We start from the raw sequence: 20,490 nt of genomic DNA on the forward strand, positions 1-20,490 counted from the left end.
GGGGAGTGTCGGGTGGGGTGGTCGGTGTAATTCTGGCGCAGGGGTCTTGGGAAGCAGGGCGGACGGCCGTCCGTCAGGCCCTGCACTCCATCCTGCACACGCTCAGGAGGGGAGAAGACGCGTCCTCAGGGCCGGTGCACGTGTGTTCTCGGTGCCGAGCCGGCTCCGCGGTGCAGGCTGACGGGAGCGTGACGCGCCGTGATCCCACACCCGATTCCTTCCTCCGGGTCCCTTCTCCCTTCCGTTTTCCTGCTCCATTCCTGCCTCGTGCCGGGGCTGTCCTGCACCTCCCAGGGCAGGAACCCCCCACCAGTCTTGTTCCCGGAGGCCTTCCCTGGACCTTTGAGACCGGCTGTGCCCTGGGAGGGAACTGGCCCTCGGAACATTTTACATATGAACCACGAAACTGCAGTGTGCAGTGTCTTGTGCTTGGCGGGAGGGCTGCTGGGACCCCGGGACCCCAGAGCGGGGCTGCGGGCTGGGCCGGCTGCTCTCAGGAGGGACAGCCCACCTCGCTGTCTGGGGCAGGGGGAGGGTACCCGCGCGACTTCCGGCCTCTGTGGACTGAGCCTGCCTCCCATGTCTTCCGCTGCCCACAGTCGCTTTGACAGTCCCTGTCCTCAGCGTTGCTCCTCTGTGAGCTGGGTGTGCTGGGCGCCATCTAGGGTCAGCGGGCAGCGAGCGCGGCAGGCCTCCTCTGCGGGCTTCCCCACCCACAGGGGTTGTGCTGGCCTGGCTTGCCGGCCGAGCTAGCTGTTCTTTCTGTTCTCTCCTCAAAAGCAGCACCTTGGAGATGCAGAGGCAATGACACGACTTTGCTGTGGTGAAGGTGTTGGGTCCTGGGAGTGGCCGTGGTTGGTGTGGCCTGTGAGCTGGGTGCTGGGGAGTGCCTGGTGCCTGAACCCCTTCACGATTGCTCGGAGGGGGTCACTTTGAGCGGGTCTCATGGTGAAGACCACCCAGCCGGCCTCTGGGCTCTGGCAGTATTGGGGGGACCTGGGAGCTGAGCCTCATCTGCTTGACTGTGTCCTCTCCATCCTAATGCTCGAGTTTCTCCCGGGGGGGGGGTCCCTTCGCCCCTCACACTCAGATTCTCAACACCTGTTCCTTGGGTGGGTGCTCAGCTCTTGACACCGTGTCCAGTCCTGGCTTTGCTCTTGTCTACCCAGTCTCCACACGGAAGCCAGAGCCGTCTCGGCGTGCAAAGGGAGCCGGTCTCTGTCCCTGCAGCCCTGGCAGCGGCCGCCCGCTGAGTGCCTGAGCCCTCCGCCCTGCCGGCTTCACTCTCCTCCAGCCGCAGAGGCTGTTTCTCGCCCCCGCCTCGGTGACCTCCAGGCTCGACCTGTGTCCTTTGCTTTCCCCACTGAGCTCTGTCCTTGTTCTTTGTTCCCTGAGTGATGGGAAGGTGCTGGAGCCTCCCTGGCGCCTCCCGCCTCACCTTAGCCCATTCATCACCTCCTGAGGATGATTCCAGGCCGGTCCCTTAAGGGGCCACGAGCTCATCCGGAGCCCTTGGGATGGGGCCGTTTCTTCTTCGCCTTCCTCTGCTTTCAGACAGTGCCTTCACTAGAAGGTGGAAGTGCAGACCTAGATCAATGGAACTTTGTCTTTCTCGGGTTATTTCTTATGAGGCGCTCATCGGGGCCCGCAGGCGAGGACACTGGGGTGAGGAGACGGCGTCTTTGAAGGGCTGGGCCTCAAGCGAGTAAGGTAAGGCTCTTCCGAGCAGGGCGGTCCTCAGTGTTCACTCTCAAAAGGGTGAGTGAGGTGGGAAAGTTTTAGGCGCAGCCCAGCACGGCCACTTACCCCAGCGAGCACCCCGGGGGACCACGGACTCGCTGGGAGCGAGCACCTCCTGCACCCCAGCTTGCTCCTCTGTGCCAGGGGCACAACAGCTGCTCCTCTTTCACCATTTCCAGGGACGATTTCGTGAGAACGGTGCCTGGCGGGCAGCATGTCCCCACTGGTGGCCACTGCCTCTCCTGAGCAGGCCCCGAGCAGCTCTGAGGCCAGGACAGACCGTGGCCGCCCGAAGCAGCCCCCCACTCTGTCAGGACAAGGGAACCCCAAGACTTTACTCCACTGACTTTCGGGTTTTGGTTCTTTGCTCAGACGCAGGATTCATAAACACAGCCTGGCTTTTCTTTGTAGAACTCTCCTCATGTAGGGGCAGGGCGGGCAGGGGGCCGGGGGCCAGGAGGCTGCCAGCCCCAGCCCCGTCGAATCTTTACTCTTTGACTCTCGCTGGCGTCGTCTCGCAGCCCCGCCTCACCACACTCACTGCCTCTCTTGGCCGCACTCACCGTCTCTCTGAGCCGTCCTCCTGGCTGAGTGACGCCGCCCTTACAACCTCCGCCTCCAGCCTCAGCTGTGACCACTCGCACGGCCCACACCACGCTGCAGGTGCCCACCATCGGGCCCGCGGGCCCCGCGCCCACGCTCACAGACGCGTACTGCATTAACACGATCGAGGCTGTGGGTGGTAGCCAGAGACCAGCAGCGTAAAAGCCTGACCAGTCCACTTAGCCCACAGCTGAAAATTCACCTTAAGCATTTTTGAAATCCTTTGTTACTTGCAAGCATCAGCAGAAAGGCAAGACGGTGCCGAACTCCCACGGGCGAGGCTTCATGGTCTCAGCGTCCTTCTTGTACTGCTTTCTTTTTTTTTAAATTGTTTTGTTTTTTTAAATAAACTTATTTTGTAAGTGCAGTTTTGCTTTCTGTTCTTGGTGCAGCTTGACAGTTTCCATATTACGTATTGCAGACACTTTATAAATGTCCTTTTTAATGATTGCATAAATTTCCATTATGTTCCTGGTTCATAACCGATCAAATCATTTACTTTATAATTGGATGTGAAGATTCTTTTAAATTATTTATCGTCTCTGTTCTTAAGATTATTTCTCCTACTGGGTGTTATATATTGAGAACACTACAGATACTTAAGATTTTTCTAGATAGGGTTTTAAATTGATGGCTATCTAATAAGTTGACGGCTTAACATAATTGCCTTTCATCTTGCAGAGCTTGTTAATATACTTGCAAAGAGCGAGGAAAAATGTTTAATCTCCTGGTGGACTTGAGTGATTGCTTGAGGGATCCCAACCCGTCGCATGTAATTTCAGTGGAAAACAAGGGGAGCTGGCGCTGACAGAGGTGGTTGGCAGGCTCGAATTGAGGGCGGTGCCCGCGAAGGACGGCCTGTCTTGCGACACGCACACCTCGGACATGCCCGGGTGGGTCCAGAGCTGTCGGCCGCGTGTCCGAGGGAAGGGCTGACAGAGAACAGCTGACCGAGACGGAAGCCGCATCAAGCCACTGCTGCCTCCTGACCTTGTTCTGCATTTACAGCTCATAACAAAGAAACCCCTTTACTGTTTAAGCCAGTTTCAGTTTTGTCTCTGGTTCTTGCAATCTAAAAATCTTAAAATGATGCACCTTAACCTTGAAACATCATTCGTGTTTAAAGTAGGTAAATGACTTGGATCTTTAAAATGGCACTTGGTATATGTTCTGTCTTCCTATTTTTGGGTAGAATTAGTGAACTTCATATCACAAGAGCAAAGGGTCTAAAGAACTTCTAAGGTTACAGTTTTGTCTTCACGTGATTTAAACTTATCACAATGACTTTATTCTTTCAAACTAACCCAGTGCACTTAATTTCAGGTCAACGGTGTTGACATTATTTTAGATTTTTAAAAGCAATTGAAATACCTTATGAAGTAATTGTGCTTTGTATTGTGAATGCACAAAGCACCCAGGGAGATAAGCTCTCCGCTGGAGAGTCACCCAGCGCTTCTGCTCCGTGGAAGCTTTGAGTCTTGGTGGAGTACAAAGCATCGGAGCAATTTTCTGATAAAATTACTTCTTTACTCCAGCCTTAATCTGGGCTCATTTTATTAGCATACATAACTTTTACGGCCCACTTAGCATTTAGAGAGCAGTAGGAACTTTATTCTGGACTGGGCCTGGAAACAGCCGTTCTTTGAGGAAAATGCACGGCCGTGGGTGCCCTGCCATGCTGTCCTTGTACAAAGAAAGGGTGTCTTTGTACATAGAGTCTCTCGATTTAGGTGGTTCTTTATTCCTAGAATTCTTGTTTGACCCTTTTTTTAGGAATATGGGTTCTCGAGTGAATTTTCCTATCTTGCTGTCTGCTAAAGACCGTGTTAATCCATTAATTAAAAATCTGGCACTACTCTCTGCGCGGCCTGTGGACCTGCTGCTATCCCTGCTGGTGACTGTGGCATGCTAGTGGGCTCACCTGGCCCCTGGAAGGTGGACCGTTGGGAGTCCATGGAGAGCTTCTGGGCCCTCTCCTGTCTCTTCACTACCTGCCAAGAGGCAGATCGTCGTACAGGGCCCGCCCACCGCCGCACTGGCCGAGGCTCCGCAGCCTCTGAGAAGCCGTTCTCGTTATCTGGCCTCGGCGTGTTTCCTCGGGTCCCTGCTCCTCTGGGCCCCACGCCCATGTTTCTCTCTCCAGTGAGGAGGCCGCTGAGACGGGCCTCCTGGGATATTAAGATATTTTTTCTTGTGTCATTTTTGATTACCCTCCCCGCCCCCGCCAAGGAATGCCTTTCTTTCACTGCGATTTGATGGCCCACGGTCATTTAGAATATTCCGCTGTCCTTTTACTGAGTAGAGAATGTGCACTTTTTGTTCTTGAGCTAGGTGATTTGTGTACCCCCCCTTTTTTCTTGATCAGCTTTTCTACGGGTTCATCTATTGTATTATTCTTCCGGAGAACCAACCTTCCCCCACCTTCTTTTAAAATTAAAGTAACATCGCGTCGTAACATACAAGTCTCAGGAGCCTCCTTGAGCAGCCATGCGTGTGTGCCCCACATGTTCCCCACGGAAGCTCATGTCCCTCCACCCCGGCGCCCCCTCTCGCTCTCCCCCTTTAGACCCCTGGAGGGTCTGAACGCCCCTCAGCCCTCTGCTCCCCTCGGTGCTCCCGTCTCGTGAGGGTGCCCGCGAGCCGCTGTCCTCCCTCTGCCCTCCCCTGCACGCTCCCCTCCGGCCTGCGGCGTCTGGGGCAGGGCTGGGCGGCCCGGGGCGCGCTCACCCGCATCTGACCCCCAGCTGGCGCTGGCGCTGGCGCTGGCGCTGGCTCTGGCTCGTCCCAGCTTCAGAGAACCAGGTTTTGATTTTGATAATTTAAAAATAGTTTACTGTTTTTATCGATTGTTTCCTTTCTCTTTCTTTTAGATTTAATTTCATGTTTTTTTCTCCAGCTTTCACAACGGAAACTTACATAATTTATTTTGGGTGCTCTTCTTTTCTAACATCAGCACTTAAAGCTGTAAATTTCCCTTTGTGCGCTGCTGCAGGCCCATCTCATATATTTTGATGTTGTGCTTTTATTGCCTGTTAGTTAGAAATATTTCTCAAATTTTCCTTGTGTACTTTTTGTCCGCGTGTTGCTTGAATTTCAAGCATCTGGAGTTTCTGTGGCAGTGTGCTTGCTGCTTCTGCTCCGATGCCGTGTGGCGAGGGGCGACTCCTCTGGCTCCAGCCCAGTGGGATTTCCCGAGGCTTGGTTTGCGGCGCAGCGTGTTCCGACGGTTTGTCCACGCGCACTCAAAAGCCCTTGATGCCAGTTAGAGGTGGCGGCGATTCGTTGCGACTGCCGTAGCCTTCCCCACCGCCCGCTTCTTTCAGTCATTTTAACAGAGGAAATCATGGCTTTTTCATGGCTGTAGTCACAACAGGGTGTTGCTTCCCAATGGGAGCTCCGCTATTCCCAAATTTCTGACCTCTCCCAGACGGGCGGAGAGAAGATGTGGGCTGCAGGCCAAGCGCAGGATGGTCCTGTGGCTGCACTGTCTCAGTTTCCTTGTTTGCAAAATGGCCCTGTGTTCGGACCAGTGCTTTGGGCCCTGGAACGGTGACGAGCCACGGAGTCTGGGGGCTGCGGGACACCCCACAGTAAGCAAACGTGAGGTGCTGCCCTGTGCCCTCTTCTCCCTCCTGGTGAAGGGCGTGGGGACGGGTGGAGAAAAGCAGCCTTATCCCACCGAGCTTGCGTTTGCCTCCTGAGCGTTGACTCCAGGTCATCCCCCTCCACACCTGCTGTGCAGGTAGACGCTGTGTCCCTGGGGCGGGCTTGACGCTTTGCTTGGTGCTCTGCTTTGTGCCTGTCACCACTGTGGAGATCCTTGTCAGGTCATAAAATGTGCCGGTTCTTGGCCCTGTGTGACTACGGACTTCCTTGGAATCTAGTCAGGATTTATTTTCTCGAAAATGGACCCGCCTAGGAGATAGAGCCTGCTTTTCATCCAGAGGGCTGTGAGTGCAGCAGCTGCCAGTGGCCACTGCAACGGGCTCAGTCAAAGCCCCACTCTGTCCCCAGCTCTGGGTTATGGCGCCTGTGTTTCTGCATTGTTGGGGTTGGGTTAATAATTTAATTTTTGCCACCTTTGCTTTTGTCGCATGCATCGTTATCTTGTTCCTGTTTTCTGTGCAGAAAAGAAAGACGTGACGCAGAGCCTGGAGAGTTACACCTCCAAGTGCCCCGGGACAATGGAGCTCATCAGCCTCCCAGATGGCCTCGTCCTGCCACCTGTGCCCTTCACCAAGCTCCCCATTGTCAGGTGAGCCGGGCTGCCGGCGGAGGGGCTGCCAGCGGGACACCATGCGGCCGTGGCTCTGGAAGCCGCCATCCCTGGCTGGCTGTGCATGTGGCGCAGCAGCCCCTGAGAGCAGGCCTGTCAAGCGTGGGTATTTCCTAGGTGAGGGAGGCACGCTGGTGACGTCACGTTGCACACATAATGCGCTCTCGGCCCATTACCCTGTGAGCTGCAGCTCCCCAAAGGGGCCGTCCTGACAGGGGCTGTGCCTGTCCTTGCAGACTCGAAGCAGCGCAGCAGAAGGTCGAGCTCTTGGGTTAGTTCCTCGCCAGCCTGTGGCCTTGAACCTTGGCCTCTGAGCCTGTGTCCTCAGCTTTAAAAATGGCTTTTAAAATCATCCCTCTTGAGGGCTGTGTTTAGCCGAGCTGGTGCTCACAGCAGCCTGGAGCACGTAGTCGGTGGTCAGGAAATCTCAGCACTTGAAGACATGTTACACCTACATTTTTAAATAGCACATTGCTTAAAAAAATAGTATAATATTAACATGTTAATTCTTTAACTGTCTGAAAACATCAGCTTAAACAGAATGGGTAAAAGCATAATAGTCTGGCACTTAGGCAGATACTGCTAGGTCCGCTGTGGGCACTGAGTTTTGCGGTGTCTCTCACCAGTGGTGTCTCCGCGGCCCGGGCCGTATGGGGGTGCTTGGCCAGGCGGCCGGCACCTTTTCTGCTGCTCGGTGTCGTCAGCGCGTTTTTTAATAATCTGATTTTATGCACTGCCCACCGTCTGGTAGGTGTTCCCAGTGGGTTTGTAAAGAAACGAGCCCTGTGTGTTCTGATGACTCAGTTGTCGTGCCAGTCACACACGATCCCACAAAATCCGGAAATACTATACAGGCTTGGGTGTGGGGACCCAGGGGGCGACTCTTCAGCCGCAAGGGCATTGGCACCGTTGGCAAAATGAAAGAATTGAAAAGCCCGAGCGCCTGGCCGCCTGCTTGCCTCGTGTGTCCTCCAGGGCCCTCTGCAGCTGGCTCTGTCCCCAGCTCTGAACGCGAGCCCCTCACTCCTCGATCCATAGACCCCACACCTGTGTGCAGGTACTTAAGAGGAGGCCGAGTGTGCCAACGGGTTTTATACCTCGGTTCAGGCTTTGCCTCCCTACTCTGCATGGTGGTACTCACTCATCTTTCAGTTTCCTTCAGGAATTGTCTCCTCCATAAAGCCTTTTTTTGAAGTCTGCCTAGTGAACTATGAATTATTTCAGCTGCAGAGAGCAGAGAACCTTACCGTGGACAGCCCCTGCAGTGGTTATTTCCATGTTTATTAGGAAGGGGGCCTCCGTGCAACTCTGTCTTTACCTCATGACCACCAGATGGCTGCTGTAGCTCCAGAGAACACATCTGCATGCAGGGCAGGAAGACCAAGGGAGGGGTCGGGGCAGGGATGCTTAGTGTTTGTTTGCTAGGAAAACAAAATGCTCCTGACAGATTCTGCCCGCCTCACTGAGGAGGAGTGTGTCTCTGGCCGCCTCCAGCTGTGACAGGCTGAGGAGACAGGTGTAGTACAGCTCTCCCGGCCTCTGCCATGCATGTGGGCTGGGGGACGGGATCCGAAGCCGGTGTGCCTTGGCCCTCCGACAGCCTGTCTGCCCCGCTTTCTCCCTCAGCACTTGCAGAGGGGACTGTGTGTCACTGTTGGCAGCTGCTCCCCGGCTCATTAAACTGGGATTTAAGGAACCCCCTTCATGTGAAATTGGAGAAGTCATTGTTCTCCCTTTGGTGGGCTTGCACTCAGATCCCATTAGGGCCCCAGGAGCGCACCCACGCCGCCAGAGCGCCGCCAGAGCCTTCTCTGCAGGCGGGTCTCATTCAGGTGCCAGGTGCGCCTCCTTGTGGGCCACCTGACTGTCCCCTGCCAGCTCTGACTTTTGTTGTTTGAATGTGTTAAACTGAATCTGAATTGTGACGTCGCTCTCACGATGTTGCCATGTGACTTTATTTACCTACAATTGCTATCATCAAAAGCCGGGGAGTCTCCGTGAGTCGGGGAGTCTCCGTGAGTCTGGGCGTCTCCACGAGTCTGCGCGCCCCCGCCCTTGGTCCAGCCGCTCTTTGTTTTTCTAACACGTGGCACTTGGTGTGTTTATGCCCACGCGAAGCCAACCAGGCAGGTGACGTGTTTGTGTCCGCTTGAAACAACAGGCACGTGAAGCTGCTGAACCTCCCTGCCAGCCTGCGGCCCCAGAAGGTGAAGAGCTTGCTGGGGCAGGGCGTGTCGGCCAAGAGCCCCTTCATCTACTCGCCCATCATCGCGCACAGCCGCGGGGAGGAGCGCAGCAAGAAGATCGGTAGGCCTGGCTGGCCAGCGGCCGCCTCCCTCCCTCCCTCCCCGCCTGGGTGTCTGACACTCGCCTTTAGTCCTGCCCGTGCGCGGGCGAGTGTACACGGGTGTGCTGGTGTGAGCGCACGCTCATGGGTGCAGAATTATTACGAATTTGGAGATGGCAGCAGCGGGACCTGGACCAAATGTGGCCTCTGAGCCTGGCCTCGCTCCCGTGGCCACTCCTCTGAAACCCGCTCTGCCTTTTCATTCTCGTCCCCCGGTCCTAAGCAGTGGGGCCTCTCGGCGGGAGAATGCTGCTCTGGCTTGTCGCCGGGGCTTCCGCGCAGTCCAGGATGCGCTGGGCGCTCACTCTGCTGCTCACCGCCCTGCATTTTCGTGAAGCCCAAGCAAGCGCATGGCTGTGCAAGGGCTTCTTAAACAGCCTCCCGGGGAGGCTTATTTCATGGCCTTCAGGGTGCCGGCTCTGGGTACCGCACAGGCCAGGCAGTGCCTGTGTAGTCTCTGCGCCAGCTGCCTCACATGGCGTTTGGGAAGGTGGCGTCTGCATGGTAGCACTATGGGTGCTGATCAGCCCCTGGGCCATCCTAGATCCCCATGAGCGCCAGGGCCTGGACTTGGGTGCTGCCGCCCGCTCACCTGCTGCGGGCTCCTGGGCTCATCGATTAATCTCTTTGGCCTCGAGATGCTTGAATCTGTCTCTTCGGGAAGCGTTTCCCCATGAGGACTTTACTGATTAGATCAGGCCCACCTAGGAGACTCTCCCTTTTGATAAACTCCAAGTCCACTTACTGGAAACGTAATTGTGTCTGCCAAATCCCTCCCCCCAGTCATGTGACCCATCTGATCACTACCCATGCCCAGGAGCTCCCATCTGTCTTACATGAACCAAAACGGCTGTCCTGGTCACACGTGGGGGTTGTGGGGGGAGAGGTACGTGGCAGGTGCACCCAGGCTGGGGATCTTGGGGGAGTCACATCAGAATAGAGCCTCACTGGTGTTGAGCTCAGTGGCCTGGGTGGTCTCTCTGTCTCAGGGCGGGGGTAGGACAGCCAGCTTCCCACGTACTGCCTCTTGGCCAGCGAAGTTCTGTCACCTAACGTGCTGTCCGATTGGTCTGGTTTTGCGGAGCTGCGCTGGGTGTGCCGGTGTGAGTCAGCCCCGCAGAGCGGGGACGGCGCCCATCACATCCCCTCCCGCCAGCGGCGGCTTTGCCTGATTGTTTCAAGGTGGTCACCGGAACGCGGACCAGCAGAGGCTTGATTGAAGCGCCGAGAGCCGTGGGAAACGCCAGCTAACCCGCCTCTGTGCTGTGCTCCTAGATTTCCAGTGGGTCCAAGGAGACGTGTGCGAGGTGCAGCTGATGGTGTACAACCCGATGCCCTTTGAACTCAGGGTTGAAAACATGGTACGTGTCCCCCGTCGTCTGACCCGGGCTTTACAGCGTCACGGGGGCACGTCCTGCGGGGTGCGCCCGTGTGCATGTCTGGGCCACAAAGCATGAGATGCCCTCAGCTCTGTGTCTGGTCTTGGAGCTGACTCAGTGGGGAGATCCTTCCTGTGGGCGCACAGGCGCCGCTGACTGGCCTGTGCCTGCCCCGCCTGCGCGTCTGCCTTGCTTGTTGCCACAGGCGGTCAGCTAATCCAGGCCTAGTAAGGGCCAGTGCGGGCTGGCAAGAGTTTAAGTTCCCATCAGCCTTCAGTTTCTGTTCTGTGGCGGGTGCTAGAGGCTCCCTCTGCAGGGGTGTCCGATGGAGTCCCCCCCTTGATTCCTGTTCAGCGGGAAGTTGCTGAGGACTAGCTCTCCAAGCTCATGCTGACACTGCCAGGGCAAAGCCAGCCGCCCCACGAGTCTTCTGACACTCACCTCCCATCCTGCTCTGTGTCTTCTCAGAGACCTGCAAGCTCGGTGTCGAGACAGCCGGCACACTTTCAGCATTCCACGACTGGCATTGGGGTGCCAGGTGGGCTTTCTGTTCAATGTCTTGCTGAGTGCCCGTACCCTTGGGTGAGGCTCTGGGCCCTGGCCGCTGCCCTGACGGCCCTCAGGGTGTGGTGGGGGTGCCCGTGGAGAGGTAGGGAGAGCTTCGGGGAGACCTGCTGGCTCAGCTGAGATCCAGGCTGAGTCTTAGTTCTCCAGGCAGGCCGGAAGCTGTTGAAGACGATGTCTAGGGAACCGGCCTCAGGCATGGCTTTCCCAAATCAGCTCGAGCTCTTAGACACTTGGCTGAAGACTCAGCTCACCGTCCTGTGGTCACGCAGAGTGGACCTTTGAGGATGAGCATTTTCTTCCTCCTGCTGTACAGGGTCACGTTTGTTTGACTATTTGGCTATTGGGTCAGGCCTGTCAGACTTTCTGGGGATAATGGTTGTTTAGAGAGTTTTCCCCAAGTGTTAAGTTAGTGTATTCCTGCCGTTCTTCCTTACTGTAGAGGCAGGATGGGCCCAGGGCAGGATCTCTAGGATTCAAGCAGATGGGTGAAGGAGGGAGTCCTGGAGCCCTCGGTGGCTTTTGCAGGTTTTATTTGGGATTAACCAGATACACAGCAGGCGGGGGTCCCGGGGGGCCAGGAGGCTGGTAGGCCTCCTAGCCCCCAGAAAATCTTCACTCTTTCTGGTTCTCCGGCGTTCTCTCGTGGCCTCTCTTTCGCTCTCGTTTCTTATGCTATTCTGCTCTCTGCTCTGCTGGCGTCCCCTTGACGCCGCCCTTATAAGCCTGGTCTCAGCCCAGGTGTATCCACTTACATAGGCCCACACCCTACGCCAGGTGCCCGCCATTAGGCATCACTCAGGACCGCAGGGATCCATCATCCATCCTAATGACGGGAGGGCAGAAAAGCCTGATCCTTTTTTACCTTGCCCTACACTTACACATCTGTTTTTTTGTCTTAAGAAGTAGCTTTCATTTTTAACAGGTTTAAAAAGAACATGAATTTTAAAATAAAAAATTAGAAAAAAACCCCAAAGAACAAAATAAAAATTTCTAGTAGGACAAAGCCCACAAATCATGGTCTTAGGTTTAAAAAATTGAAACAGGAAATATTTCAAGCATAGGAGATATTATGGAGAATGATAAATACTCACATAATCCACCATTCACTTTTAGCAAATGTTAGCAGTTGTCCATATTTGCTTTAGCTGTTTTAAAAAGAAATAAAATGCCAATATATTTGGCTTAGAGAAAATAACCCTGTAACTGACCTCTACCTCCGCCCTGGCCCGTGTCCGGGGTGCATGCAGCAGCTCTTAACCTGGCTCAGGTGTGCTCTCTGCCGCGGGGGCTGTTTGCCTCCGGGTGCGTTCTGTGGACCGAGCTGGGGGTGGGGTGGGGGGTGGGGTGGGGGGAGAGTGTGTGTGTGTGTGTGTGTGTGTGTGTATGCACGCGCATACACAGCATGCACTGACACGGGTGCCGGGACGTGCAGACACGCCGTGCCCGTGCGTGTGCAGCACACACAGGAAAGCGGTGTGTTCCCATTTAGATCCCCATTTTATAAAACAACAAAGCAAACATCGAAGACGCAGCAAGTGGGCCGGCACCAGGCTGGGGCTGCCCGAGCAGCTCGGCGCTCTCCTTCCGGGACTGGCTCGTGTTCCTTCCACCTTCAGGCCTTTCAGAAAGGGCGCCAGCTCTTCTCCCTGGCGACGCCTGTCTGCACCACAGTCCCAAGACCCGGGCTGCGCTTCTCAGGCTGCCCTTCTTGCCGCAGGGGCTCCTGACGAGCGGAGTGGAGTTCGAGTCTCTGCCTGCAGCGCTCTCCTTGCCAGCCGAGTCCGGCCTCTACCCCGTCACGCTGGTCGGAGTCCCGCAGACGACCGGGACGATCTCTGTGAATGGTAAGGACGGCTCCTCCGGGTCTTCAGTGGGCTGCTAAGCTGTGTCCTGCCTCAGCGACTCCCCTCTTAGTTCTGGAAACACCCAGTGCCGAGCCTTGCCCAGGTGTGTGCGCCCTTTGATGTCCTGCCCAGCTATGCTGGCCCCTGCGCCTCCCCCATTTCCTGGCTCAGAGTCCCTGCCCCGGAGCTGCCCCAGTGTCCAAGCCCTGGGCCAGGAGAGCCGCGCTCCTCCGCGCATTGTTCACGTGACTGCTTGCTTGCTGGCCTGGTCTGGCTGGCTCCACTGACCCCCAGTGCCGGCACACAGTAGGTCTTCAGTACGTGTTTGTTTGCGTGAGCCTTCCCTGGGAAAGGGCACTCACCATCACGGGGTGAGTTAGGAGGGACTCCCTAGGGTCTGTGGGAACATGGGGAGCCGGAACTGAGAAGGCGGCCGGGAGCCAATTGTGAACTGTCCTAACTGGTGAGTTGGGGGCTGGGGTTCCAGGCCTGGGCCATTAGCGACGGCAGGAGAGGACATGGGGCGCTGGAGAAGTGGGCTGGCCCAGAACGACTGGCCCCGGTGCGGGGTGCGCTGCTGCGGGGGTCTAGGCAGAGGCAGACCCAGAGGCCTTGTAAATTCCGCCAAGGGACGTTGGCTTCTCCCGAGGCCTGGGCACTGCTGCCTTGTTTGGCTCGTGGGGATGGAGGGCTCGGCGGGCAGTTTGGGGTGCCCCTCAGGCTGCTGTGCGGAGGATGGGCAGCGGAGCAGGGTGAGCAGCTGGGCAGCTGCAGCCTGATCTGGAAAGCACCCGCACCCCCACCCACCCAGCACACTCAGCTCTGCGCAGCTCCGGGGGATATGCCAGAGACCCCTCGCCGGGACTGAGCAGGGCGAAGGAGAGAGGTTAGGGGGAGGCAGTGAGGCCGGTGGGCTTGAGTCAGGGCGGGCGGCCGCCGGCAGGAGGCGAAGCCCGAGCGCAGGCAGCTCTTCCTGGGTGCGGGCTGGTGGGGCACCCATGGGTGTGCCCTGGTGAAGGCAGCACCGGCCCCCGTGAGCAGACTCGGGCCTGTCGCCCAGCGTGGCTGTCTCCAGGCTATGTGTGCCCTTGGCCGTCCCGTCGCACCCAGCAGTGCACGGGAAAAGGAAAACTTGGACTTTCGTGGAGAAATGGACAGCAGAGGCTGAGCTGACAGAGCCATGTTGTACGAGGCTTTATAGAAAGAAAAGTGTGAGAGGGAGTTATTGTCAGATGTGGGTTTCCTGGGAAGAAAACGTTTGCAAGTTAAAGAAGTCTTTTAAGAAACATAGTTGTCAAGAAGGAAATGTGGGTGCTGGAGCTACTTTGGGAGCCTCGTTCACAGCGGGCAGAAGGCGAGGGGAGCGGAGAGACGCCCCTGGGCCCGGAGCCCGCGGCCCGAGCCTGCTCTGTGAGTGGGCCGTGGGGCCCGGTGAGCCCAGAGGAGCTGCCGCTTTGCCTCCAGACCCTTCCAGTTGTTTATAATAATCATCTCTCGAAAATTCAGAAGCCAATTTAAAACTGTGCTTAAACAATTTCAAGTGCTTACCTGGCGGGGGCGGGAAATGCGCTTAGACCGCAGCGCGCGCGGGCCGCAGCTAGATCCGTGGTCGGCACCTGCGCTTTCATCTTTCACATACTTAGCAAGCCACGTGCGCTCTGGGAAGGAGCTCACACTGGCTGCTGCTCTCATGTCAGCGCTGGAGACATTTGAAAAGCAGATTAGCCAAGGGATGAGTCCCGATTAAACCGCGCGGTGTTGCTGGTTGACAGACTTTCCTGGGGACACTTGCGTTTCCACCTGTCCGCCGTGTGCCCTGGCCACTGCTCTCGCCGTCGGGGGGCCCAGGGGCTCGGTGGGGGCGAGTGGGAGCCGGCTGAGACTGGCTGGTTGGTGATGGTGCCCGAGCCTGAACTCAGCTCCTGTCCCCCGGGGCAGGGGCCGCCTCCGGGCTGGGTGGGACGCGAGCCTTTCCAGGAAGTGGTGCCAGCGTTCCCTTTTGCGCCCCAGGTTACCACACCACGGTCTTCGGCGTCTTCAGTGACTGCTTGCTGGACAACCTCCCGGGGGTGAAGACCAGCGGCTCCACCGTGGAAGTCATCCCTGCCCTGCCCAGACTCCAGATCAGCACGTCTCTGCCCAGGTGGGGGCAGTGCAGGGCTTCCGAAGGCACCTTGGCGAGAGGCGGCACCAAGGGCTTGAGTGGTCGTAGTTGTGATCACGGGGGCGGGAGGCTTCCCCAGGCCGCCAGCAGGAACACGCTGTTTGGCTGAATTGGAACAGACTTGGGGGTGTTGCTCCTCAGGATTACAACAAACTGTGACATTAGCCTTTGGAATCATACTTTTTCTGAAAAAAGGCTAAGCTTTTAGGGAATATGAGGAAAAGTTCTTAAAGAAGATTTTTTGACACTACAGGAAAGTATAAAGAAGAAAGGAAAATGACTCTCAGGTGGCCCCAGGCAGTGGTTCTGGACATGCTGTGGTTTTCCAGCAGGTGTGCGTCCTTTTATTCTAGACACATGTGTGTCTGAGTAGCTGAGGTGCACTACCTTAGTGTAGGGCCATCCAACACCTTGGCACAGCCGTATGACACAAGCTGAAACATTTCTATCTTTTTTTTTTTTTTCAAAGATTTATTTATTTATGCGTACAAGTTCTGGAGTGTAAGCCAGAGGTGCGGGGAGGTGAGAGGATTCACCAGAGAGAGTGGGGAACAGAACAGGCAGACTGATGAAATACACTGCTGAGGGGAGCCGTGGGCGAGGCAGGAGAGGTCTGCTGCGCCATGTGGTTTGCTCCCTGGCCAGCCAGGGATCGAACTCTTGCTGCAGTGGCTGGCCATAGCTTGATAGTGCAGTCTTTAACCCCTGCGCCACCAGGGAGGCCCAACATTTCTATCTTAATTGTTTCACAAAAGTGTATCATTCAGATATTTCCCCCTTGCATAACCATTTCCTTCCTCTTAGAATTTGGGATTGTCTTAATTTTTCCTCATGTGATTAATGCTTTAATGGACATCCTTTTAGCTGTTTTTGTGAAGCATATCTTGGGATTTTCTGACATGTTTCAAAGCTCACTGACCTGTTTAAAGGGCCTCTTCGGTAGCCAGGTATGGTGCTAGCTGCTGATCTGTTAGAATAAATGCGGGGCCAGGGCCTCCCTGCAGGCAGTTATGGCCACTGGAGAGACCGGCAGGTAGCCAGACCCTCCCGGGCCACCACATTAAACTGATGGGGTCATTCAGGTGCTGAGGGAGGGATTTCTTCTACAAGGTGGCCTCGAGTGTAGTGTGAGGCAAGCAAGGAAGAATCGGCCTAGTATAATGGGTCGGCAGTAGGCTTCCTCGCAAACAGAGCTACTTTTTACCTGGACCTCAAGCCTGTTGTTTTTCTTGAATCAGTGAGAATGGCTCATTTACCTTTTCTTCTTAAATCTATGGATTTTCCCAAGACAATTCTGAGCAAGAGGTTTTTACTATTTTTTTAAGAGACATGCTCTCAGATCATTTGAATTAACTTTGTTTCTCTTTTGCCTGCACATCATCCAGCAGTTAAGTATTTTACAGCATCATGCAAACAGGAGACACTGAGACCCGGGATGTGGGGGCGGGGGGGAGTCACTGTGTGTCTGACACATCAGGGGCCGGGGAGGCGCCTGAGTTGGGGCTCACCCCCAATGGCCTGGTGCTGAAAGGTTCAAGGCCAGGTTTTCCTGGCTCTATTTCTGAAAGGCACAATTGTGGTGGGCCTCTGACTTGATGCAATTCTAAATGCCAAGTTTTACAATTTGTGTTCTTATTTATTACTGTTATTTTAGATCTGCACACTCACTGCAGCCTTCCTCAGGGGACGAAGTATCTACTAATGTGTCCGTCCAGCTGTACAATGGAGAAACGCAGCAACTTGTCATTAAATTGGAAAATATTGGCATGGAACCTTTGGAGAAACTGGAAGTCACGTCAAAAATTCTCACTACGAAAGGTGGGCATTTTTGAACAGTTTTTAACTGCGTTTTAACAGTAATTTAAACAGAAATGTTTATTCCCTTTAATTTGCAGTTTAAGTTCTGGCTGTCGCCCGCCCACTCCCCGACCCCAGGCAGACAGTCCCAACTCCCCTGGCATGTTCCTCTCTGTAGAGTGTGGTCACACTTGGGTCATTATCCTTCCTGCCCCGAATTGTAATACTGCCTGCATCACGCCTCACAGCCTCCTCCCGGGCCTCCCTCCCAGGCACAGCGACTGCTTCCATGCCCACGATTCTAGAATGTTCTCCAAACTTTGCTCTATCATGTATTCAGTGCTTTGCTTTTTGGAGCGATTGGTGAGTCTCACTGTCTTGGTGAAGCGGCTTCAATCCCCACTGTTGCTGTCATTGTAGAAAAACTGTATGGCGACTTCTTGAGCTGGAAGCTGGAAGAGGCCCTTGCCCAGTTCCCTCTGCAGCCTGGGAAGGTGGCCACTTTCACCGTCAACATCAAAGTGAAGCTGGATTTCTCCTGCCAGGAGAGCCTCCTCCAAGACCTCAGTGATGGTAAGCGCCTTCCCAGCCTTGCCCGTCCTGGTCCCTGACGCATGGCTGCAGCCGTCAGCCCTGGCTGCTGCCCGTCACCCACTGACCGGCTGCCGGACGCTTCTCCTGGCGCATGCTGCCGAGCAGGCTGCTGTGTGTAAAGGAGGTGTATAGCAGAACCACTTTTCATCACACCGATGTCCTCAGCGACGGTGCTCCTGGCAGCGTCTCTGCCCTCAAGCTGAGTGAAATTGCAGTGTGGGATTTGCCGTCTGGGGAGATACCTTCTCCTGTCTTAGACAAAACCAAATCGAAGAGCGCTAGGCTCTGGATTACCAAGGTCAAATTCGCTCCTGTGAGGCTGGCCTCATTTCCGGTCGCTTAGAGGAGCGCGTGCGAGTCAGACGGCTCCCTCCTATCGGTGCGCTTAATAGCAGCCTGGCCCGTGTGAGCAAATCCTAGCGTCTGATACTCGGAATCTTAGTGGCCATCATAGTGGGCAGGGTGGGCCCGGAGCCCATGGGGCAGGGGCAGCTGGCGCCTGCTTCTGTAGCCCAGCTGGGAGCCAGCAGGAATGTGTGTAGCCTGAACTCAGTGGCAGAGGCTTCTCTGTAGCTCCTTGACCTGGGAGGTGGCCTGGGTGTGACTTACCCCCTGGCAGCGTCAGAAACCCCCAGTACTGGCCCCCGCTGGCCCTGGCCTGTTTTTCAGGCTCGGGCTCACATCAAGTATGGCTACTGGAACTGGATGCCACTTTTTCAGTGTGCAGCCATAAATAAGCGTCACGCCATCCAGGATACTGAATTCAGTGTGGACTGGAGACAGATGGGAGACAATTAGTATTTATTGAGCATTGTCAGAGACCACATGGAAGGTCTGGATTAGCCACTTTTGGAGTGTTATTTCTATTTAATATTCCCCAACAACCCTATAAAGTAGATGGTTTTGCAAAGATGATTCCTATTTTGTGAAAGCACGTGGGAGGACTCTTCTACATTAAGGGAAATTGAAGAGTTATAACAATCAGATGCTATATGCAATCTTTAGTCATGTCCTCGGCTAAAAGAAAGTCTAAAGACATTTTTGGGACAATTGGCAAATTGAATATGTATTGTGTGGTATTTAATATCATTGTATCAATGACAAATTTCTTGGGAGTGACAAGGAAATTGAAACAGTAGCAGGATGTTCTTGTTCTTGGGGAGCATATGCTGAAGTATTTGAGGGTGAAATCTGATTATGCCTGCACTTTAATATGGTTCAGAAAAGTAAAAGAGTCTTGAATGTGAATAGAGGAATAAAATACATGTCAAATTATTAAAAATGAGGGACTTTGGATAAAGGGTGTAACTTCTTTGTGGATTTGCTTTTTTTCAAATAAAAAGTTGGAGGAAGGGATGACTTTGTAGAGGCCTGCTTTGGCCCAGTAAGTCTCAATTTCCAAATGAGTCCTCGGAAAGTAGAGTGCCCCCCATTTCTCCAGCTCTGCGGGAGGTTTTCTGTCTTCCACGCGCAACTGGCCGTGGGTTGAAGTCAACTGTTCATGTAGAAAATGGTGTATTCTTTTGCTACTTAAAATACCTAGAAATCTCTGATTTCTTGAATTTTCTGTTTAAGATACAGAAATCTTGGTAGGTGGTGGTGAGTGTCACAGGATTTGGGCATCCCAGAGTTACCCCATAGAGTAGATGAGTAATTGGGAAAACCAAACACCCACAGGCACAGCATGCCTCCAAGCCAGATACCTGGGTGTCTCCCTGGGGCCCCGAACATAAGCAGATGCGGACACGCTGGCTCCCTCTGGACCTGTATCTGCACTGTGCGGGGTGCATGGGGCACGGTCACTGCCGGACGCGGGAGTCGCTGGGCGGCCGTGGGCCAGGCTGGAACGCGGAGGGGTTGGCACACTCTGAGGGAGGGATCGCGAGGGTTCCTGTAGACAGAGACCCGACTGGAGAGAAGCTGCTGGAGTAGATGGGGTGGGAGAGCAGGGACAAGGGGGGTCCGCTGAGAGAGGGGGCGCGCGCTCCCGAGAGCACAGGGAGAAGAGGCAGAGCGAGGGCCTAGGAAGCTGTCCCCTTCTCCTCTCCTCTCCGACGCGCTCTTGTGAGCGGCCCCGGGTGAGGTTGAATCTGCTCAACGTGGATGTAAGGAAAACACAGTGAGGAGCAACGTGGCCTACGGACGGAGCGCGGGGCGCGGGCAAACGTGCTCTAGAGCTGGTGAACCAGTAAAGTGCTTCAGAAGAAGCTGGAGTTGTTGAGGAGTGATGACAGGTTCGAGAAACAGCATCTGAAGTAGAAAAACTCAGAAACGAGCTGGGTGGCACTCAGGAGGGAATTAGAACTACAAGAAACCGTTTTTTTTCCCTTCCAGCAACGCAGTCTCCGTGAGTGGCTCTACCTCACAAATAATGCCTTAGGAGAAACAGGTGACAGGCCCAATAAAAAAGAATTGAGGTAAAAATGATTAAAGTGACATGTTTAGAAGACGGCCAAAGAAAAGCTGACATACACAAGGGCCCCCCTCACCCCCCATCCTCCCGTATCCTCTGCTATGGCGGCCCCCGAGTAGGGGAGCGGTGACGTGGTAAAAGGATCAATCAAAACTTTTCTGAAATTAATTAAAAATAAAGTCCTGGGAGGGGCAAATTCTGTGATTTCAGGTCAAAATAGCAAGTAGTTTATAAAGTAAAGACAGCCCGATCATCACTGGCCTTTGGGACAGCGCCAGTGTAAGCCGGAAGAGCAACGCGTGCCTGCCACACGTGTGGTGAGGAGTGAGCGGGCGAGCCAGGCGCGGAGGGCACAGGCCGCCCCACAGGGCTCGTGTCCTGGCGCTGCCTCCTTGGGCTCTGCTGGAGGAGGCACCAGGCTCCCCAGCGGGCCCCTGGGAGGAGGACATTGGGGCGCGTTTAACCTCCAGTGGCTTGTGCAGCTCGACCGTGCTGGGGGTCCCCCCACAGCGCAGCACCTGCAGTAACTGGAACGACGAGGGGAGGGGGCTGCATGCACAGGCGTTTTTCAAAAATTGTTTCGGTTTATGTTTGTCCCTGGCGTGGTTGAGGTAACTGGCCCGCAGTGTGGGTCTAGGGGTGCAGGCTCCAGACATGGCCTGTGGGGGATTGGTCGGCACACCGGGGCTGCTAGCGCCCCTTCACCGCATACATAGCCCCTTCTCCGTGTTGCACTTCTCTTGGGGGAGCAGGCGGAAGAGGCCCC

The 20,490-nt window shown here is 55.1% G+C and overlaps 1 protein-coding gene across 6 annotated transcripts in view; it reads left to right on the forward strand.

Moving 5' to 3' along the window:
• TRAPPC9 (trafficking protein particle complex subunit 9) overlaps positions 1 to 20,490 on the forward strand; it is a gene marked incomplete at its 5' end in the record, with an annotated part of 197,730 nt that overhangs the window by 43,011 nt on the left and 134,229 nt on the right. For all 6 annotated transcript variants that reach the window (XM_084230212.1, XM_084230214.1, XM_084230215.1 and 3 more), the window contains 7 exons: positions 6,472 to 6,598; positions 8,781 to 8,926; positions 10,242 to 10,327; positions 12,630 to 12,756; positions 14,767 to 14,899; positions 16,575 to 16,738; positions 17,138 to 17,290. In XM_084230212.1, coding sequence (XP_084086338.1) covers positions 6,472 to 6,598; positions 8,781 to 8,926; positions 10,242 to 10,327; positions 12,630 to 12,756; positions 14,767 to 14,899; positions 16,575 to 16,738; positions 17,138 to 17,290 — 936 coding nt within the window. The remainder of the gene's footprint in view (positions 1 to 6,471; positions 6,599 to 8,780; positions 8,927 to 10,241; positions 10,328 to 12,629; positions 12,757 to 14,766; positions 14,900 to 16,574; positions 16,739 to 17,137; positions 17,291 to 20,490) is intronic.

This window comes from Talpa europaea (genome assembly GCF_964194135.1).
Source record: "Talpa europaea genome assembly, chromosome: 3".
NCBI classification, from domain to species: domain Eukaryota; kingdom Metazoa; phylum Chordata; class Mammalia; order Eulipotyphla; family Talpidae; genus Talpa; species Talpa europaea.